The 19,702-nt window shown below is 44.7% G+C and overlaps 13 protein-coding genes across 13 annotated transcripts; 8 read left to right on the top strand and 5 right to left on the bottom strand.

Annotated features, from left to right (window-relative positions):
• Positions 1 to 184: 184 nt before the first annotated feature.
• On the top strand, positions 185 to 595 carry B9G98_02309 (40S ribosomal protein S17-B; the record flags this gene model as incomplete). Its single annotated transcript, XM_024808866.1, has 1 exon — positions 185 to 595. The coding sequence occupies one exon, from the start codon at positions 185 to 187 to the stop codon at positions 593 to 595; it is 411 nt and encodes a 136-aa protein (XP_024664634.1).
• Positions 596 to 771: 176 nt separating this feature from the next.
• On the top strand, positions 772 to 2,973 carry B9G98_02308 (hypothetical protein; the record flags this gene model as incomplete). Its single annotated transcript, XM_024808865.1, has 1 exon — positions 772 to 2,973. The coding sequence occupies one exon, from the start codon at positions 772 to 774 to the stop codon at positions 2,971 to 2,973; it is 2,202 nt and encodes a 733-aa protein (XP_024664633.1).
• Positions 2,974 to 2,993: 20 nt separating this feature from the next.
• B9G98_02307 (Peptidyl-tRNA hydrolase 2, mitochondrial) lies at positions 2,994 to 3,485 on the bottom strand (the record flags this gene model as incomplete). Its single annotated transcript, XM_024808864.1, has 1 exon — positions 2,994 to 3,485. One exon carries the CDS (start codon positions 3,483 to 3,485, stop codon positions 2,994 to 2,996), a length of 492 nt encoding a protein of 163 aa, XP_024664632.1.
• Positions 3,486 to 3,703: 218 nt separating this feature from the next.
• Positions 3,704 to 4,306, top strand: B9G98_02306 (U2 small nuclear ribonucleoprotein B''; the record flags this gene model as incomplete). Its single annotated transcript, XM_024808863.1, has 1 exon — positions 3,704 to 4,306. One exon carries the CDS (start codon positions 3,704 to 3,706, stop codon positions 4,304 to 4,306), a length of 603 nt encoding a protein of 200 aa, XP_024664631.1.
• A 992-nt stretch (positions 4,307 to 5,298) lies between these two features.
• On the top strand, positions 5,299 to 6,600 carry B9G98_02305 (Protein DSE1; the record flags this gene model as incomplete). Its single annotated transcript, XM_024808862.1, has 1 exon — positions 5,299 to 6,600. One exon carries the CDS (start codon positions 5,299 to 5,301, stop codon positions 6,598 to 6,600), a length of 1,302 nt encoding a protein of 433 aa, XP_024664630.1.
• Positions 6,601 to 6,672: 72 nt separating this feature from the next.
• On the bottom strand, positions 6,673 to 7,719 carry B9G98_02304 (Chromatin modification-related protein EAF3; the record flags this gene model as incomplete). The annotated part of the gene is made up of 1 exon (XM_024808861.1): positions 6,673 to 7,719. The coding sequence occupies one exon, from the start codon at positions 7,717 to 7,719 to the stop codon at positions 6,673 to 6,675; it is 1,047 nt and encodes a 348-aa protein (XP_024664629.1).
• A 242-nt stretch (positions 7,720 to 7,961) lies between these two features.
• Positions 7,962 to 9,128, top strand: B9G98_02303 (Defect at low temperature protein 1; the record flags this gene model as incomplete). The annotated part of the gene is made up of 1 exon (XM_024808860.1): positions 7,962 to 9,128. One exon carries the CDS (start codon positions 7,962 to 7,964, stop codon positions 9,126 to 9,128), a length of 1,167 nt encoding a protein of 388 aa, XP_024664628.1.
• A 247-nt stretch (positions 9,129 to 9,375) lies between these two features.
• B9G98_02302 (hypothetical protein) lies at positions 9,376 to 10,125 on the bottom strand (the record flags this gene model as incomplete). The annotated part of the gene is made up of 1 exon (XM_024808859.1): positions 9,376 to 10,125. One exon carries the CDS (start codon positions 10,123 to 10,125, stop codon positions 9,376 to 9,378), a length of 750 nt encoding a protein of 249 aa, XP_024664627.1.
• A 412-nt stretch (positions 10,126 to 10,537) lies between these two features.
• B9G98_02301 (Plant UBX domain-containing protein 10) lies at positions 10,538 to 11,917 on the top strand (the record flags this gene model as incomplete). The annotated part of the gene is made up of 1 exon (XM_024808858.1): positions 10,538 to 11,917. One exon carries the CDS (start codon positions 10,538 to 10,540, stop codon positions 11,915 to 11,917), a length of 1,380 nt encoding a protein of 459 aa, XP_024664626.1.
• Positions 11,918 to 12,999: 1,082 nt separating this feature from the next.
• B9G98_02300 (Pyruvate dehydrogenase E1 component subunit alpha, mitochondrial) lies at positions 13,000 to 14,184 on the top strand (the record flags this gene model as incomplete). The annotated part of the gene is made up of 1 exon (XM_024808857.1): positions 13,000 to 14,184. The coding sequence occupies one exon, from the start codon at positions 13,000 to 13,002 to the stop codon at positions 14,182 to 14,184; it is 1,185 nt and encodes a 394-aa protein (XP_024664625.1).
• Positions 14,185 to 15,265: 1,081 nt separating this feature from the next.
• On the top strand, positions 15,266 to 16,909 carry B9G98_02299 (Kynurenine 3-monooxygenase; the record flags this gene model as incomplete). The annotated part of the gene is made up of 1 exon (XM_024808856.1): positions 15,266 to 16,909. The coding sequence occupies one exon, from the start codon at positions 15,266 to 15,268 to the stop codon at positions 16,907 to 16,909; it is 1,644 nt and encodes a 547-aa protein (XP_024664624.1).
• Positions 16,910 to 17,052: 143 nt separating this feature from the next.
• B9G98_02298 (hypothetical protein) lies at positions 17,053 to 17,517 on the bottom strand (the record flags this gene model as incomplete). Its single annotated transcript, XM_024808855.1, has 1 exon — positions 17,053 to 17,517. The coding sequence occupies one exon, from the start codon at positions 17,515 to 17,517 to the stop codon at positions 17,053 to 17,055; it is 465 nt and encodes a 154-aa protein (XP_024664623.1).
• A 785-nt stretch (positions 17,518 to 18,302) lies between these two features.
• On the bottom strand, positions 18,303 to 19,598 carry B9G98_02297 (SWR1-complex protein 4; the record flags this gene model as incomplete). The annotated part of the gene is made up of 1 exon (XM_024808854.1): positions 18,303 to 19,598. One exon carries the CDS (start codon positions 19,596 to 19,598, stop codon positions 18,303 to 18,305), a length of 1,296 nt encoding a protein of 431 aa, XP_024664622.1.
• Between the last annotated feature and the right edge of the window lie 104 nt (positions 19,599 to 19,702).

The raw sequence follows: 19,702 nt of genomic DNA, 5'->3' as shown, positions 1-19,702 counted from the left end.
TGTACAATTTTCACTGAATACTCTCTACGCTCAAATATCAGAGCAACAACAACGGGTCTGAGTTTGAGATCAGTTGACTAAGCTGGTAAGCACCAGCTGTTTAGGGCGCAGGGCTTTTCACACTCACGCTCAGCCCCAATTACGACTCGATGTCGGACTCACGGGCCTCCTCCAACATCGCACAATGGGTCGTGTCCGTACTAAGACTGTCAAGCGTGCTTCGAAGCAGCTGATTGAGAAATACTACCCCCGTCTCACACAGGATTTTGAGACTAACAAGCGTTTGATTGACTCTGTCGCTTATGTTCCCTCCAAGCGTCTTCGCAACAAGGTTGCTGGTTACACTTCGCACCTCATGCGCCGTATCGCAAAGGGTCCCGTGAATGGCGTCTCTTTCGCTCTCCAGGAGGAAGAGCGTGAGCGTCGTGACCAGTACGTTCCCGAAGTTTCTGCTTTGGACGTTATTGTTGAGGACGGCTTGCAGATCGATCCTGATACTCAGGACCTTCTCAAGGGTCTCGGTCTCAACGTCAAGGCTAAGGTTGCAGAGGTCTCTGTCCACTCTGTTGACCGTAAATTCCGCAAGAAGAACTAAAATATTGATGTAATCTTCAAACAGCTTTTAGCATAGCTAGCACTATCGTCCACAAATTGTAAAGTCTATGGTGTACTAGCAATTTTTACACAATGCGTTGAATGGATTCGTAGCGTCAGCCTTGAATCATCTATTGTGCACTAAAGACACGAAACACGTATCGCACACTAGTCAAAATGTACAACGAGAACCACCAAGTACCCATGCTTACATGTCGCCTATCTCCGACAAGACGGTTGGCTCCATGTTATAATTCACTAAGATCTATACTCCTAGGATTCTCGAGGCCTATTTCAAATGGTGCATCTATAAGCACACTAGAGGCAATGTATCGTAAATCTAGGCCTTCGTCTTCATCGACGTCGTCAGCAGCTATGCCTTTCATGACTTTCAATGATTGTCAAAAAGCCACATTCAAAATCGAATCGGTGGATACGGGAGATGTAATAGAATTTGATTCTGAAGGTCAGCCAAATTTTGGACTCGTCACTTGGTCTTCAATAGATAATGTCTTCGATGTTGTGGATATTGAAGGAAAAGTGGTGACCGTGCAAACATCTTCGGTTACTTTTATTCTGAAAAGAAATTCAATATTACCCGCCAAAATTCCACAAGATCCTGCAATCATTGCCAAAAGCTTGGCCCAGCTTGTAACTAGCTCGTTCGATCAATGCAAACGGTTCCAACCTTATTTGGATGCAGCGTACGCAGGCATGAGTCTCGACACACAAGTAAGAGCTATTGATTTTGAGCATTTGTGTGCTAAGATTCTGGGCTCAATGGATTTGGTCGACTCCCATACAAAACTTTCTCATCGATTGGCGATATATTTCTTGGTAACATTCTACAATGTGAACTTTTTCAGACTCAAGCGGGGCCCACTTTTGATTGTTGGCACGAGGATGTCTGACTGCCTTAGCAAGGCCATGAAATCAATCAGATCAGGAGAGTTGGACACCTTGGCTAGCGTGCTGAAAGAAAAAAGCAAACACAGAGAACTTAAATTGACGGGCTCAGCTAGAGCGGTGGTTTCTCTTTTGAAGCATTACGTTGTATCACAGGATTGGAGGCTCTTCGATACAGTGAAGGAGCTATTTTCTGGACTTTCCACAGTAAACTCTGGAACGGTAATTTCGCCTATAGCTGTTAAGGACTATCTTGTGGATACGGGTTTACTTTGTTCAAACCCTTTTCTAGATCCTGAACTACTGGGAGTGGTGGAACAAGAGCGCTACACTTTCATTGACGATTCCGAGGTTGCGTCTGTTGCAGTCCCGTTTCCCCAAACTATATATCTCATATCTGATGATTTTGGGATTTCAGTGGATGAGTATCGTTTCGGGAACAAACGAATTTTATCGTTCCACTTTCCTTTTGTACCTTTGAAATCTGTGATGTCATTCAATAGCACTATTGCCGTCCGTGGCAAGTCTTTATCTTCTGCCTCAATTCATCGTCCACTCCTGGAGAACAATATTCGCGAGAGGTTTAAATTCGTTCAGGGAAAGGAGAGTGTTTGCATCAGTATATCTGCTGATGTTTCCGATTGGGCCAACATTTATAGCCCAAATAACCTCAAGCTTTCGATTTCAAGCTGCAAAACAGCGTCTCCTGACAGTCATTCATTTTTCGAAGCAACAAAAAGCCGCGCCAATCCAGGTACACCACTTTCAGACAACGATATCAGAAGGATTAAAGGCATCATAGACACACTGGTAGAAAATTGCAGGTCACACGAGCTTCCAGACTTCGATGTAGACTACGCAGGTCGGAACGACAGATGCAACGGCCTCCGTGTCCTTGCAGGACACTGGGTGGCTCTGTTTGCACAGAAGTGGAGCCTGGATTTTCCGTTCCTGTACAAAGGAATTTTGAAGAGTTATCCTGCCATGAATGACCCCGGCACTGTGGACAGAGAACAGGTTCGCAGCAAACCTGGTGAGTATGCTCCGCTAAATATCCCATCCTATGTCCCCATTGCATTTCCTTTTGATAGCAGTCTTGCGCTCACAACCCAACAGGTCATATGGGAGTATATGAAAGGCGGATCAATCAACCGAAATGACAAAGTTGCAGATGTCTATAACAGAAACATTCTTCCCGGCGTGGACCTTGCGCATTTGATATTTAAACGCGTTGAGTCTTACAACAAATTGGAGCAGCTCCGGAAATCTCCACCAGTTTACTCTCGCTGCTTTTTCCGGTGCATAATGGTACAGGATGGGCTACCGGGAAATATTGCTGCGGCTTACTGCATAGATGAAAGTTGCCTCGTTGAAGTCATGGTCGATACTAAACTTTTTCAAGGTGATAGAATTATTTGCAGCAGAATTGTAGCAATAGATTCTTTGCAAGGTGATATTCTTTTGCGAATTTAGGCTTGAAACCCTATCTGGGGTCAATATAGCTTAAGGTGCCCTGTTATTTCGTTGACAAGTGTTACTGGGGCTGGGCCTACTCCTAACACGGTGGTGGTACCTGGGTCGATTTGAGTTCGACCAGCATCAACAATAGCACAAGCAGTGACGCCCAAACGAGCTGCGCGAACTTCTAACCTCCTCAACTCCGCCTCAGAGTCACACTGTAAGGTTATTTTGGCCTGCCCCGCCTTTTTCCAAGTACTTAAGAAATCTGGGTTACTTTTTTGAGCTTCCTCATAACACGCAAGAGCTGCATGTGCACATTGGGCTGCTACTTTACCCTTGGTCATAGGAAGATCACGTCGAACCACCAACACCATCTTGAATTCACCACGGTTATCGCCGCTGATCACAACCGCGGCCCTCTTACCTCCGGTACCTTCCTCCGAGTGGGTTCTTCCAAAAACATAACCACCGATAAGGCCCATGAGGAACATCACCATCCATACTCTAGGTTCGTTTGCTGTCATTAGGGATGATGACTATTCCTGCTTCGAATAACCTTACTACAAACTGGCATCTTTTCAATCAGTTTGGATTAAGTATTATCACTATAGGCTAAAAAATTTTGCTGACAACAATTGAATAATTGCAAGAAACCATTGGTGTTATCAGTTTGGGTGGAATTTTATCTTGATATGGGCAATTGAACTTGTTTTGACAATCACGAGTCCGCAAGTTACTAACCATGGACACCCTCTACATTCGAAACTTGAATGAAAAACTGGGTGTACAGAAGCTTAGAGCTGAGCTGATAGCTATTTTTGCAAGATTTGGTACGGTTTCCGGTATACAAGCACGTAAAACTTTGCGGCTGAAAGGACAAGCGTTTATTTCATTCGAACTTGCCGCCCATGCTGAAGCTGCCCGGGAAGCATTAAACGGCCAAACGTTTCTAGGCAAACCCCTAGACGTTCAATTTGCCAAGAATAGCTTAAGGGTAACAATTGAAGGTGAAAAAGCTGCACACCCATCTTCCCAAGGGCATACAAATGAGAAACACCGTTCGAAGCGTAGGTCGGAAAGCCTTCATACGTCTCAATCGAAGCGGCTCAAAGCAACGGAAAAGCCTAATAAAATTCTGTTTGTTGAGAATCTAGCCGAATCTATATCTCAGGAGGTATTCTCGAGTGCATTTAATGAGCTTCCGGGATTTGTAGAAGCCCGTTTGGTGGCTGCTCGCGCGGTTGGTTTTGTTGAGTTTCTAACAGTTGAAGACGCGATTGCTGCCATCAAAAAACCTCTCATTTTCGGTGAGAAATCAGCTCATGTGTCTTTTGCTAAGCACTAGGCTAAAATACTTATTTATATGCTCTGTTTTGCCAGCTCACTTCCACCAGCCATACATGGATTCCTTGATAGACTTAACAAGCCCTATCTTGCGGCTTCCCCTAGCAGCCTCCCGGACAATAGTAGCATAATATGTTCCATTCCCATCTGGATGCAGCATATCGTCGCTCACATTGAATTTTTTGTAATATCTGTCTTCCTGTAAGTGATTAACGGATGCCACACGTAACTTTAATGCTTCTAGAGGAAGGTCTGTGTTGCTTCGTTCGTAGAGTTTTATTTGGGCCTGCTTGAAAGAGGGATAGATTTTGTTCGCGTCACTTGGCCACTTTGAAAAAGCCTGCACTAGAGCTCGCATAGTGGAAATTTTGTTCCCCAAAGACATATGTAACCTAATAGGAGATGAATAAGCTACTCGAAGTTAAAACCAGGTCCGCAAGATAAGGAGAGAGACACCGTGTTAATACATCTCAACCGGTTCACTGTTATCCTTTATCTCTTCGCTAAACGCTTATTATGGCATCGGTTATTTCTAGTCAAGGTACAGAGTTTGAAATTTTCAATTGAGAATCTCTGCGTGTTTTCTTGGAACGGTGGCTTTAGCTTGGGCGTGATCCACCGATACTTCATTTGAATCTCTGGCGATGCTCTACGGCCATCTAGGAATCCAAGCGACAACCATTTTACATAATTTCCCGCGTTAGACCCATACTTATCACACTAGCGGCTCAAGTAACAGCTGCTGCTTGCTGCACGGCCCGCATGATATCACAGCCACCCACAAGTTGGGAAAGAGAGGCTGGCTGTTGAGCCATTAATGGCAAGTTTTATGCACTATCACTAAAAAATCATGACATATGCTGTTAATGCTGGGTCACAGAATATAAACCAGACTTCCCCCTCTCGCCTCTTTCTCTTTCGAAATCACCCCACGGTTTCTTCCAAAACCAACCAAGCCTATTCAGCCCCATAGCCGTTAACAGGCATAAAACCATGAATTCTTTGACAAGCCTATACTCCCCTACGCTTCTGAATATCGATTTTGACTTACTTGTCGACAATGCGACTAAAAATCGTATTGGTCCGAGGCAAAAGCCACCGTCCTCATATTGGCGTGTTCCAGACAAGCAACAATACCTTACATCAATAGCCGTGCACGAGTCACAGTCACTATGTGCTGTTTCAAGTGGATCGCGCTCCAATAATTTGTTCATTTATGAATTGGCACCAAACTCAGGAGTGCCCACACTAACACATCACCAAACTATCTCCCTTCCAGAGATACACTCTTTGTGTTGGGTCTCACCAGCCAGTGATCTTGGCTCACATGGCAATGTGCTTGTTTCAGGTCACAAGGGAGGGCTAGTACATATGACACTACTTCCGGACACTCATTCGTCGGATGTGCCGGCGGAAATCCTGAAACGCTTCAACCACTCTAGGCATTTACCGGCTAGTGCTCCTTCTTTGAGGATTAAAAACCTGGCTTTGACAAGTGCGAGCTGGTCTACATTTCCTTCATCGGGTATTATAACACAATGTGGAGATCATTTGTTTCTTTGGGACCCCTCCCGAAGCGACCTTCCCTTGATCAAACAAAAGCTTCGCGGTGATATCACTTCCATGGACCTATGTACAACAAGAAACGGAATCATGGCCTTCGGTGGACGTAAGGGTGTCTCTATCCGTGATTTGCGTGTCAAAGGTGGAAGTGGTTTATCTCCCCCCGACCCTGCAAATGAGCAGGCGACCGTGGTAAAGTGGTCACCCCACAACGACAACCTAGTTGCCTCGGTTCACAACCGCAAAGAAATCAAAGTGTGGGATATCCGCGCCAGTGGACCTGCGTCCTCCTATTCAGGACACTCGGACTGGGTCACAGCAATTGAGTGGGCCAGAAACGAGCCGACTGAGATCATTTCAGCTTCAAACGACGGTACAATTCGTGTTTGGGATATAGTTAAGCCTGACCGCCTATGTGGTACCAACCATTCTGTGCGGCAAGAACTGGACTGGGCACCGTCCAAAAACTGGAAAATGTACCAAATGCGTCAATTTAACGATTTGGAGCTTGACACCCTTGCTCGAAACTTGCTGTCACCATCACAGCCAATGATTTCACAAAACAGACACTTCACTGCGATGAAGCTTGCATCAAGAGGTGCAGTTTCCATCGACAGCGAGGGGTATTTTGGATATCACTGCCTACACAACGAACTTTACAGCCCGGTGCTGGCGCCGTCAGAATCTGATACCAGTGATGGTGACTTTTTACCCCCCTTATCACCAACATAAATGTAGTTTTCCCAATTATTAACTCCATGATAACACTAGCTATAAAGAGCTTCAACCAGCACAAGGCACCTTCTAAACCCCACGAGAGCGAGCCTCATAAGTTCCGGTTGTGTCTTCATACTCTGTAACAAAGAATTCCTCGTGTTTCATAAGCCAACGCATAAACCCTTCCAAAAGAGCACGTAAAACATCAACTGCTTGGGTATCCATACTTGTATAGGCTAACAATCCAGGGAAAGAAACAAAGAGACGGAGTAGGTGCTCAGCTCCATAGATTGCAGCGGGCTCAACTGTTGTATGATTTCGGCGAAAGTCGAAATACTGCTGGCGTTCAAATCGGTAAAGTAGTAAGCTCCCCAGTGATCTGTTGAAGTATAGCTTCAGACCCGAAAGGAACTCTTTAAGAACTTGCTTTTCACCAGAAACTTCGGAATATTCTGCTTGAGGCTCAAAGGTTGATTCCCCTAAATGCTCTTCGGCATAGCTAACCAAGATGTCGTTCACGCATGGTGTTCTAGGCAAAGGCACCAGTTTGTGATCTTTAGTGATGAACTCCCAGTCGTCGACCAATTTTGACTTCAGGCTTGTTGGTATCGCAATTTCTATCGCTGGGCGTTTCTGATAGTCTACTTCACGTTCAATATCCGGTTCATGTGTTGGACCGCGACTACGTTTCAAAGCCCTGTCATCTTTCTTCGGCGTTACTTCTCTTTCTGCCTCACTCCTTCGTTTGTTACTCTTACTGGTGTGTGGCTGTACCGAGTTAGATGGATTGATCTTTTTCTGCGATGCCAGCGCGGCTTGCTTAAGCTCTTTCTGCACTTTCAGGTTGTCCTCATTCCAGCTAAGAACGCGGTCTTGGCCTATCCACTCATCCCATGTGGACTTCCATCCTTTGTAGTGAACAAAATATCCAGTCGTATCACCTTCTAAAATATGCTTAGGAACATGATGCCCGTTGGCTTTACTCACCTCTACCCCGCCGCTTTCTGAACTCGCACTTCGAGCAATAACCTTTCTATTGGTTGCATCAAACACTTTTAAAACTTTTGCTTCGTACAATAGAGGTCCATGAAAGGCTAAGCACCTAGAACCGACCTCCAAAACATCGACGTCCATGGGGTGCGATAGGTAGTTATTATGAACGTGTGTGTCAGCACGTTGATTAGCTCACTTGAACCCCTCTGCTTTTTATCCGACTGCAACCATTTTACCCACGTTACGTTGAAACTTTCAAAGGATATTGGAACTCACTATACAGTCGAGTTTTGGTAACTATATCTCCTTGGTGGTTTTTGTAAAACTCGGTACCCAGGACCAAGTCTCTTGCAACTTTTTCTCGCGGGTTGTATTAAGTCGCGATGTCGAGGCTCACGCACGAGCTAAAAGAGAGTCAATATACGTCCTCAACAACCAATATTGCAACACAGGTGGATGATTCGAATGAGTCTGTGAGGTCTGGTGAAGCTACGGTAGCCACTGAAGCCACTGCGGTCAGCGAGCAGAATAATCCTCACCGATTGGATCGCCAAAGCTATATTCAAGGTCTTACCTCCAAAAAAGCACATGGTTTCCGTAAAACCACAACTAGGATTGCGAACAATAATACCACCCAGCGGATTTATCGGTTTATCAGAAGACCTCTGAAACGTGGTGTTCGTGCTAAGGCCAGAAAATGGTTCAGGCGGCTTTGTGCGATGTCCGTGAGTGAGCTTCTATACAAACTATCATTTCACTTTTTGTCCGTTATTTTTATCGGACTAATCGTATGCACAATGGTAGATATTATTCCACAGTCTCTGGTAAGCGGTCAGTTTTGGAATACTATCATCATCATCTTGACCTGCGCTATCATCTTTGTTTTGGCCTTAATTCTATACATTGTTCGTGTGCTAGATACCCGAAGATCGGTCAACAGGATACCCCGAGCTTACCTAGTGCAGGACTTAGGTCTCCCGAAGAAATCATTTAGCATACTGGCAGATGAGCGGAAGCGTTGTATTGATATCTACAAATCACAAGTAGATATTAAGACCATTCATCATCCTGGACTTTCTAATCCTGGTTCTGAACTAGGATCTTTGGGTCATTTCATGGAGACCATTGAGTCTATACCTCATTTTATCGAGTGGAAGGTGCAGAGTATCGACTCTAGATTTACCAGACCAGTGGGTTGTGATTTCCGTTCTTACTTGGAACTAATTGTTGCTCATCATATTGTGGATCAAGAAGATTCTGGCTATGTTGAGGGTTTCATAGATCGTTTTGAGCATGCGAGGTTCAGTGGAAACCAGATCACTGAAACTGAATTCAAGAACTTGATGCTGGCGATGTGTAGCGTTTTAATCGCTATTTCGCGAAACAGCCAAAACTTTGGTAAAGGCGAACTACTACCATATGGTATTGAACTAGAAAGTCTTCTTGATGCGGAAGCACCAATACCGGACGCAGCGAGCTCGCATACACGCTATTCAGCCGTTAGCGAAGCTGTTCAAGCTGTCGAAAGAAAAATGAGAACCTCAACATAGCGACAGTTCACATTCCTCTCGAAGCTTTTACTCGGTTTGCGATCATGTACTAATCTTTTGCCTCCGCAGAAGAATAATAACAATGTGGCGATGTCTGGAGACGCGTATTCTCGGTCTAATTTATTTTACGCTCTAAGCTGGTTGAATGAAGCACTGATGTCAAAAGCTAAAACGACACGTCTTCAAGTATAGAGCACAGCTTAATTGATGAGATCTTTTATATATAAATAATGTGTGCATGGACAACTTAGTACTCATGGCATGTGATCCGGGACCATAAGTGTGCTTTCTCTGAACTCAGGCGTGGCCTAATGCCAAAGCATTCCTCAGATTTCAATGACTTTCTCTTGGGCTCAAGAACTATCGGGGCAGTAATCGCTGTTAGCTTACCGTTAAGACACATCAAGTTTTGAAGTGCAAACATACGAAGGTATTCACTATTAGCTCGAGCGAGTTGAGGTTTCTGGTAAACCAGTGGAATCTCATGTAGATTGTACATGATCAACGGCTGATCTACTGTTTTGCCTTCTTGGGAGACGGTCCTGCAGTTTTTCCCTGAGTTTTGACAATTCTTCTTGAACCCCTCTCTTTTGAACTTGCCAGAATACTGATAAGAATTGAAAACATGACACTCAGGTGCCGCACAAATTTGAGAGAGAAGAGCTCTTTTTTTTAAATATTCTTCGTATCTTTCGTCGTACTTTAAGGGATGGTAGAAGCAAACTTCACGCCGTGTAGCCAATACCCTACGCTTAATCCGATCTATTGTTCTACCAGAGCTGGTTAAAGTATCCTTAATATCATATTCGAGTGGGGGCGGATCGTCAATCTCTGGCGGCGTGTTGCCAAGGTCTTTGAAGGAAATGTCGCCCATAATCTCGTCAGTTACTCTTCCTTTACGCAAGGATTGAAAAGAAGGGACCATCATTTTCTTTACAAGTGCGTTAATCTCTGGTGAAAGCTCATTTCTGTTCCTGGTACTCGAGTAGGTAGGCATGGCCTGTTTACAAGAGCTCAGCGCGGCACATCACTGGTGAACTTTTGAGGGTTAGGTGCCCTCTAGAGAGTAATATGGCAGAAAAAAGCTACGCGAGCTCTGAAATTGAGCAAACCCTTCCTCTGACAACAGGAACAAGACATTGATCTGAAATACATTTTTTATCGATTCGGTTAAGTTACTTGAATCAAGTTTTTAAACTCATGGCTGCGCTTGCTATAATGGTCATGCCTTGTCTCATGCTTTCCTTTATTACAAGAAATCCCAGTCCATTCTCGAGATTAGTTTTGTTCGATTGTGAAATAAGTTAAACTATTCGATCCGTCAACTTTTGTTAACCCTATACTCCCCAGCCAATGTTCAGATATTGTTACTAAGGAAGCCCATCCTGAGTCTTCCAGTGAGCCCTGTAATGCTGTCCGCGAGTCAAGAACGGTTATTGGCCGAGGTTTTAGAGATCACAAATATGCATGAGGACGTTTCTTCAGCAATATCATTACTTCAAAGTGCCAATTGGGATGTCGAGAGTGCATTAAACGCATATTTTGGTGAGACCTTGGGAAGCTCAGCAAACGCCCACAACGCGAGGGCCCATGTTACTCTCGTCGAAGACTTGAATCAAGATCTAACTACCAACCAAGCGCCTCAAAATGTTGCTGGCCCCTCAGTGCAATCTGTGGGCGAGGGCTCTACACTTTTATTGTTGTTGAGGCCTTTCCGGTTTGGATTCAAAATGATAGGAGGGCTTCTGCGTTTGGCCACCTGGATATTTCCTTTTTTCCCGAAATTTTTTGGATACTCATTGGCTACCTCTACTGAAATTAGCATTGGGCCTAAAGAGAGAGCCCGCGAGCACCTTGCCTGGTTCAATCACTTATTTGATAGTGCACTTCAGTTTTTCGAAGGTAGCTACCTGGACGCGTTATCCCAATGTAAGGCTGAGCTTCGTTATCTGCTTGTTATCATCACAAGTCCTGATCATGAAGACATGGCGTCCTTCGGATCTGCTGTTGCTGATCCAAAATTGTCGGACTATGTCGTCCAAAACGATATTGTAGTTTGGGCAGGGTCTGTTCGTGAAAGTGAGGGATACCAACTTGCAAATGCGTTGGACGCTACGTCGTTTCCGTTCATAACCCTGATCGCCCCATGTCCCAAAACCCCACAAAGCAATACCGTTGTTATGACTAGCCTCTACAAAAAAGCGGGATTTGACAATTTCACGCCTGAAAATATCGCTCGAAAACTAGATGAGGTAACAGATGAGCATGGCCCTAAACTCTTGGCACTAAGATTAGAGCGCCGCCAACAAGAGCTTTCCCGCGAGATCAGATCCGAACAGGATGCTGCGTACGAAAGAAGCCTTGAACAGGATAGTGCTCGCGAAGCAGAAAATGCACAAAGAAGACGAGACATCGAAGCAGCTGCAGTCGAAAAACAGCTCTATTCCACCAAATTAGTTCGTTGGAAGTCCAAAAAGGCTTCAGAGTTTCTCAAAGAGCCAACTGGTGAAACCACACGGGTCTCATTACGGTTGGCTTCAGGCGAGCGGGTTGTACGAAAATTTAGTTCTACCGACACTATTAGAACAATCTATGAGTTTGTACTCAGCTTTGGAGCGACACCCGAAGACACCGATGCTGATGCGTTCATACCGAGATTTGAGTTCGAGTTAGTATGCCCAATGCCAAGGAAACTGATCCCACTAAGTGACAATCTTGTGAGCGAAGAACCCTCCATCTGGCCCACTGGCTCCCTAATAGTGGAGGAAATGGATGATATGTCAGAATAAATATTACACATTATAACAAAGTCAAGTATTTAAATTTTGTAGTCGAATTTTTCAGCTTCTCCAATATGCGTGAGTATTTATCAGTGGATAGTGTCTTAGTACCCCTAGGCTGTCAGTGTGTTTCTGTATAATGACGTATGTTCTTGCGCGTGTATTACTCTTACTGTGGCGCGTCGCATTAACATAGAGCCAGTAAAGGATATATCTAAAATGCCCACTCATTATGAGTTTGAAATACCATTGCTACTTTTCTATTACATGCCACTTTTACCTGAAATACTAAGAAAACAAATTTATGACACTTAGACATGACTTCTCTTAGTTTTGGTCAAGGAAACCAGTTGATATAAATAACAATAAAAATATTTTTGATACTACTTTATAAACGTTCTTTTATAATATATGGTGTTCGTATTATGTGTAGTAATACCTTCAAGTATCTTAATTGGTCAATTGTTTTTTGGCATGCTTTTTACCGTTAATGTTAATAATACTATTAAATTTTATATTCATGTAATTATGTAATTATGCCTGTTATTTGGTTATCTTATTTAGTTAGTAATGTATTCAACAAATTCTATTGGATGGTCGCTTATGGCCAGGGGTAGCTGGAACGGCTATTATGAGGCACTTAGAAAGTAACAACAACCGGTCGCCACTGTTCTACAAATGCACAGAAATTTTTAACTGATTCGTATACGTAGGCGTGAAGTACTTGACTTTAGCGGCCTAAGTAAATCACGCATTTGAAATCGCGTCATAGCCAACATACATCGAGCCCGGTCAATTGGGGCGAGGTTTGCACTGGTAAACCCAGCCGGAAAAACTACCGTTCAACCTAACCCTGTATGTTGATGTTGAGTTTGTTGAAGAACTAAAATAGCTACGGGAGCGACAGATAATATGCGCAAATGGCTATGAAATTACATTCTAGTTATAGTAGTACTGTTCTAGTTGAGACAAGACCTTATACTCTTTAATTATTCCGTGCTTAGCCCGTAGCCCCGCTCTTACACGTGACTGACGATTACGTTGATCAAATATTGCTGGGCCACGTCGGAGATTTCCTTCCCAACATCAACATGATTCGAGCTGCCAAACGCACCTTGTCTCAGGCCTACCAGCTGAAAAGCAGCTTTAAGCGTAGCCTTAGTACTGCTATCGAAAACGGTGACAAGGAAATCACTCTTGCGCTGCCCGAAGAGGCTTTTGAGCTGTACCATCTGGACAACGGTCCTGATCTGGATTTTAAATTGACCAAACAACAGCTCTTGGATATGTACAGGGAGATGGTTGTTATCCGTCGTATGGAGATGGCTGCCGATGCACTTTATAAGGCGAAGGAGATCCGTGGATTCTGCCACTTGTCTACTGGCCAGGAAGCCATTGCTGTCGGAATCGAATCCGCTATTAATAAAGAGGATACTGTTATCACCTCCTATCGCTGCCATGGGTTTGCATATATGCGAGGTGCATCAGTTGCTAGTATTATTGGAGAACTTCTGGGTAAGGCCAATGGCTGCTCCAAAGGAAAAGGTGGATCTATGCACATTTATACTCCCAATTTTTTCGGTGGTAATGGCATCGTCGGTGCTCAGGTTCCTCTAGGTCTTGGACTTGGTTTTGCCCACAAGTACCGTAATGAAAAATCTGCTTGCTTTACACTGTATGGCGACGGCGCAGCCAATCAGGGTCAAGTTTTTGAAGCCTATAATATGGCTAAGCTCTGGGATGTGCCGGTCGTGTTTGCTTGTGAGAATAATAAATACGGTATGGGCACAGCTGCTTCGCGTGCTTCTGCGTTAACTGACTATTACAAGCGAGGGCAGTACATTCCTGGTCTCAAAATTAACGGTATGGACGTTTTGAGCTGTTATATGGGCTCTGTGTTCGCCAAAAACTGGTGCATCTCAGGAAAAGGGCCACTTGTTTTAGAGTACGAAACTTATCGTTATGGTGGTCACTCAATGTCCGACCCCGGTACCACATACCGCACCCGTGACGAGATCAAACAGATGCGCTCTCATCACGATCCTATCAATGGTTTGAAGGCGCGACTTCTCGATCTTGAAGTCGCTACCGAACAAGAAATCAAGTCCGTTGACAAAGAAGCTCGTGCTTTTGTTGAGTCGGAAATTGATGTTGCCCACAAAGCCGAATTCCCTAAAGCGACTCCAGAAGTTCTCTTTGAGGATGTCTACCTGAAAGGAAATGAAATTCCAATGCTTCGTGGACGTATCCCCTCCGAGAATTTTTACTTTAAATGAGCTCTGACTAGCTAGAAACAAAAAAGAACTCTATGTTTGGAAGTGTCACCGTAGTTTTGTTGGTAGTATTTTTCTGATCATGGTTGTTTGTAACTTTTAGTTCAGTTTTTACGCTTTCTCCTAGGACGCATTTTTTTGCACCGATCAACCATCAGTCCCGCTCTTTTCAACATGTACAGACATCCCCTCGAATGGGGGGAAAAAAGAAAAAAAAAAACAATTTGGACGACACCGGAATCGAACCGGGGACCTCGCGCATGCTAAGCGCACGTGATAACCAACTACACCAGACGCCCGATTGTTTGGAACTGTCCTGTTCGTATAATATATAGAGGTACCATCATATGTGAGAGAAAGAGAGAGAGAGAGAGAGAGAGAGAGAGAGAGAGAGAGAGAGAGAGAGAGAGAGAGAGAGAGCGCTTCCTATCTAGTTAGTTGGAGCTTCCCTTTGCCACGTTGCTGATTATGTGTGGGTTCCTCTGACTAACTATTTGCACCTTCCAACTCTGCGAAAGTACTAGCCAGTATACTTCCTGTCGTCTATTCGAAAGCCGCGACAGAACAGTTTTCGTTGGAGTAAGATTTGACAAGAAGCTTAGAAAATCTTGGGACACTGGACTTATGCCTACAGCTAAACTTTCTAGTATTCATTCAGTGCTGTACCAGCTTTGCATGCAGCTTCTAATAATCTGTGACCTGCTCATGATGCAATCATATCTTAGTTGCGTGCTTAAATCGTTCTTCTGTATTTATTTGCTTTGGTCTATTGCTTTGGTATATTGGGCCACGGTAGTTATTATCTCCACTGTTCAATGCACATTCAGCCAGCCACCTATGCAACTTAATTACATGCCTTATATATTTTCCACGCAAATCCGTAGACTCATTCGAACAGTCAAGACAAACTCGCATATACATGGCATTCACACTGCTAAACAGAAAGCCTGAAAACTATGGCACAGAGAGCACGGATGAGAACCATAACTTGTGCTTGCGTCGCGCATGAGTGCGACCAATACCGCTTATGAATGAATAATAGCTCGATTAAGGATCACCTCATCACGATAGCCAACCGTTAAACATGAGTGCACCCCGAAGCAATAAAACCAAAGTAGTAATTGTTGGTGCCGGACCAGTTGGGTGCGTTTGCGCGTTAGCTATGAAAAAGAGAGGCCACAATGTCGTCATTTACGAGGCCAGAAGTGACCCTCGTCTAAATCGCAACGGCAAAGACACATTGCGGTCCATCAATCTTGCCATCAGTGCGAGGGGAATCAGGACGCTGAAAACATTAGACTATGGCCTTTTTGAAAGGATTGCGAGTAATTTTGTTCCCATGCAGGGCCGCATGATCCACTCTTTGAAAGGAGAGCAGACCAGTGTTAAGTACGGCCTAAATGGTGAAAGTATCAACTCGATCAGCCGCTTAGAACTGAATCGACTGCTTTTGGAGGAAGTTGATCGCGCAGGAGTGGAGATAAAGTTCGAATACAAGTTGAAGTCGGCTACTTTTACAAGTCAACCTGAGTCTGTTTATGAAACAAGCCGACCGGATCGCGCCAGTAGGGAGGTGAAAGTTCGCTCAGATGTTATTATTGGATGTGATGGAAGTCATTCAAAACTAAGGTATGAAATGCAGAAAGCTTGTGATATGAATTACTCGCAAGTTTTTATCGACCATCACTATATCGAAATGGTCGTGCCATCTGCTAATGATGGTGGCTACGTTTTCAACCCGAATCATCTGCACATATGGCCTCGTAAAGACTTCATGTTCATTTGTTTGGCCAATAGCGATGGCTCGTTCACAGGAACATTGTTTGCTCCCCGCCAGCTTCTGGATTCGTTGAGCACCTTCGAACTGTTCCTCGAGTTCTTTAGAACCAACTTTAACGACGCTTTACTATCTATGGGCGAGGAACTGCTTTCACAGTATTACAAAAATCCTCGTGGTAAGCTCATGAGTGTGAAGTGTACACCGTACCACTATCGAAACATTGCCATAATTTTAGGCGATGCAGCTCATAGCACCGTTCCGTTTTACGGCCAAGGACTCAACTGTGGTCTGGAGGATGTGCGTGTTTTAATGGAGTTGATGGATAAGTATCCATCTCAAAAGGCGTTCTCCGAGTACTCCATTATCCGTCATGACGATTTGGTAGCTATCAATGATCTGTCCATGCGCAATTATATCGAAATGCGGCACTCAGTGAGTACTCTAGGTTTTGCGTTCCGGAAGAAACTGGATGCCATCCTGTGCAAAGTCTTGGGAGACCGCTGGTTGCCACTTTACACTATGGTATCATTTAGGCCGGACATAAGATATTCAGAGGCAGTCCGGAGGGATGCGCAGCAGGCCCGTATTTTGAGAATTCTACAAAACGCTATTGTTTTTGGCGCTGCAAATGTAGTGCTTGCCGCTGGTGTCCTTGGACACCGACACTTGCTGAGCACGTCTGGCTATATTCATGGCTATTGCAGCAACGGAACTCAGTACGTATCCAACTCATTGGCATGGGTATGGAACGAATCGAGCCGCAAGATATCTGATCAGATCGAACTTTTTCAAGAGGTACTACCCAGCCTGACATCTTTCCCATCCGCCGCTGGCTCAATTATTTCTAACACCGGGAGGATGATTCGACAAGTCCTCGAATACCAGTTGACTCAACTCAATCGTATTCGCCAAACCGTTGAGGAGAGAGCTCGGGCTATCTCAAACTAGTTGTAGATCCAGCTGAACTGTTGTAGTGTACTTTCATAATAAATTGACTCGAATCAACGTGGCTTGGCTGTGCATTGCTATTTAACGAGATATGTAATTAAATTCTACAGAGGCCAGCAGCCGTCAAGAGCACTCAGTACAGTTTACTGCAGTAGAGGTGTCTCAGCGCCACTCCACCAAGTCAGGACGAGTGACAGACCAACAGTGTCCAGGAGAGACACAGCAGCATGAGCTGCGATAGCGTCCAGGTTCTGCTTGTTGACGAAGAGACCATTGACCAATGCGGGACCGCTGTTGACAGCAAAGAGCAAGGTGCCCACGATTGTGGCAGCTTTATAAGTGGTCACATTGGCAAGCTTCAAAAGGGCACTGACAGCATAAGACTGGCTCAATGAGACAAGACTGGATGATGTGAGAGCAATTGCAGCCGAGGCAGTTTCATCAGACCGAACGGCTTGGCCGAGCGAGGAAGAAGCACGTGCCTTTTGGAAAGCTGCACCAAGAACTGGACGGTTGAGGATGAATGAAGTAGCATGCGAGTACAAAGCACCTACGGCAACAGCAGCAGGGCTAATGGCGGGGAAAGATTCATTGATGGCAAGAGACATTTTTGGGATAATCGGAGGTTGGTAAGACAAATGTGCTGAACGCACTATTTAAATGCTATATCCCCATACATGTTTTAGGTAATTGTGGCCAAAGCAACGAATACTTGCATGAATGCCCCCAACCTGGGCAGAGCGCCTGCATGAGCAGCGGTGGGGTGGTGGGTCAAAGAACTGCAGTTGCTTATAACTCCGGTATATTTAACATACACAGCCGCAATTATTATTGATATATACCACAGTTTCACTTTTTGTAGCTTAGTACTATGAAGACCGTAGTGATGTTCTGACTTGGAGCAAGCTCCCCATAATTAGATGCCTGCGCTCCTTATGCGCGTGCGACGGCAACAGAAGCAAACAAGCTGTGGCAACTCTTGTGGGGCCGAATCGTCAGCGGTAAACCAACCGTCAGTTGTATTTTTAAGACGGTTCAAATACTGTTTGTTTCCGCACTAACTGGTTGAGCGTTAAACAAACGCCCGTTCAATGCTCTGCTTCGAGTGCTCGACCCGGAACCTTCGGATATATCCGCGAAAGGCAAATTGCTCAAGCAGTGGTCATAGTATCGATTTGAAAAGAAGCGTATAAAGTTACCGTCATTCACAGTGATTCGTGAAACAGCATGCCCACCAAAATTTGAGGACTGCACGTGTTTTATGAAGCACGTAATCTGGTACGGGTATGCATATTCATACAGTTCGAAGCCGGAACTGGATCGGGGACTCTAAGAAGATATGTTGACAAACTTGGAACCGAAAAGCATAAGTTAAAGTAATAAATAAAGGCACTTAAGATCCCGAATTTGCTTTCACCTCTTTCGAGACCCTAAGCTCAGCCTCGATTTTGTCAAGCGCTCGCTTAGCATCTAGAAGAAGGGAAATAGACTGTAAAAGCGTGTCAAATTTCGCGGCAACTTTAGCGGTGGGCATTATTGGGCGCATAGGTATACTGAGCTCATTGAATACGCTTTGAGCTCGGGATGCCTGGTTCTGTTTCAACGTAGTCAACTTAGCGGACCGGAGATAAACGCCAGGAGCGAATTTCTCATGGTATGTGATACCGTATGCTGCTTCTTCCTTTGTACTGAGACGCTTTTGAATGATCTGTGCCGCTAGACCAGATTTAGCCTCATCCACATGCCCTTTCTTGAATGCTGGGCCGCTCTGCGCATTCACAATGTTCACATGTTCTTTCGGTTTACGGCTTTTTTCGGCCAATAACTGCTGATGGAGAGAAGTAACACCTTGGCTTGACTGGTATTGGGCGATGCTGCCAGTTGCAGCAGGGGTATCCAGAAGGGAGATTATTTCCGCTCTCTCATGGGCCATCTGATCAGCGAGAGCTTCCAGACGTCGACATTCAAGAACGAGCGCCTCTTCCTCAGCAACTTGGTTTGGTGACCGCGACATCAGTCTCTCTAGATGAGCTTTTCTCTTGACCTCATTCTCTTTAGAAAAGTTCATCTGTTCGAGTAACTCCTCATCGTTAGGCGACAGATAAGAACTCTTCCTAAGCAAAGCGCTGCAAACCTCATAATAACGAGACTTTAAATCCTCAATGGTTCGCAGCTGAGAAACATTTTGTATTTGATCGTCAGGCGCGTCACTTTTTTCAGCTCCAGCCTCAACTGATGAATCAACACTGCTTCTACGATCCAGGACTGATTGATAGTCGTATCGATCGTGAATTACAAGCCACCTCAAGTCGAATTCACGGCAAAGGTCGAAGAGGTAGCGTGTCTCTTCGATAGTCCATTCATCTCGTTTGAAAAGTTGGTAATCCTCATCGGACCACTCTGGAACATTGATTTTGACATTGAACTTTGCAAAACGGTAGATTTCGTCTGTGTCTGGCTGGCCACGGACCCAGTGCTTGAGCACAAGCGAGTCATCGCGGGCCCTGTTTGTGAATGGACACCAATTCCAAGGTGTCGCTTTCTGCCTCCAGTTCGGTTTACCCTTGTAATGATCTGGCACAACCATAACAGGGGGAGTGTTTTCACCCAACAAAGAGTAGAGTTCTCGCTGCATACCGTCAGGCCGACGAACTTCCGTCTTCAACTTTTTCACCGCTGGTAATGACATGATTAGTCAAGGCAACACACTGGGCCTACTTCATCCGAATATAGGACCGTTGCCTTCCTATTCTCTCAAACCATAATTAATCATTTTGCGCTTTTACATAGATA

Source organism: Wickerhamiella sorbophila (assembly GCF_002251995.1).
Source record: "Wickerhamiella sorbophila strain DS02 chromosome Unknown contig3, whole genome shotgun sequence".
In the NCBI taxonomy this organism is placed as follows: Eukaryota; Fungi; Ascomycota; class Dipodascomycetes; order Dipodascales; family Trichomonascaceae; genus Wickerhamiella; species Wickerhamiella sorbophila.
This window is presented reverse-complemented; position numbering and strand designations above follow the sequence as displayed.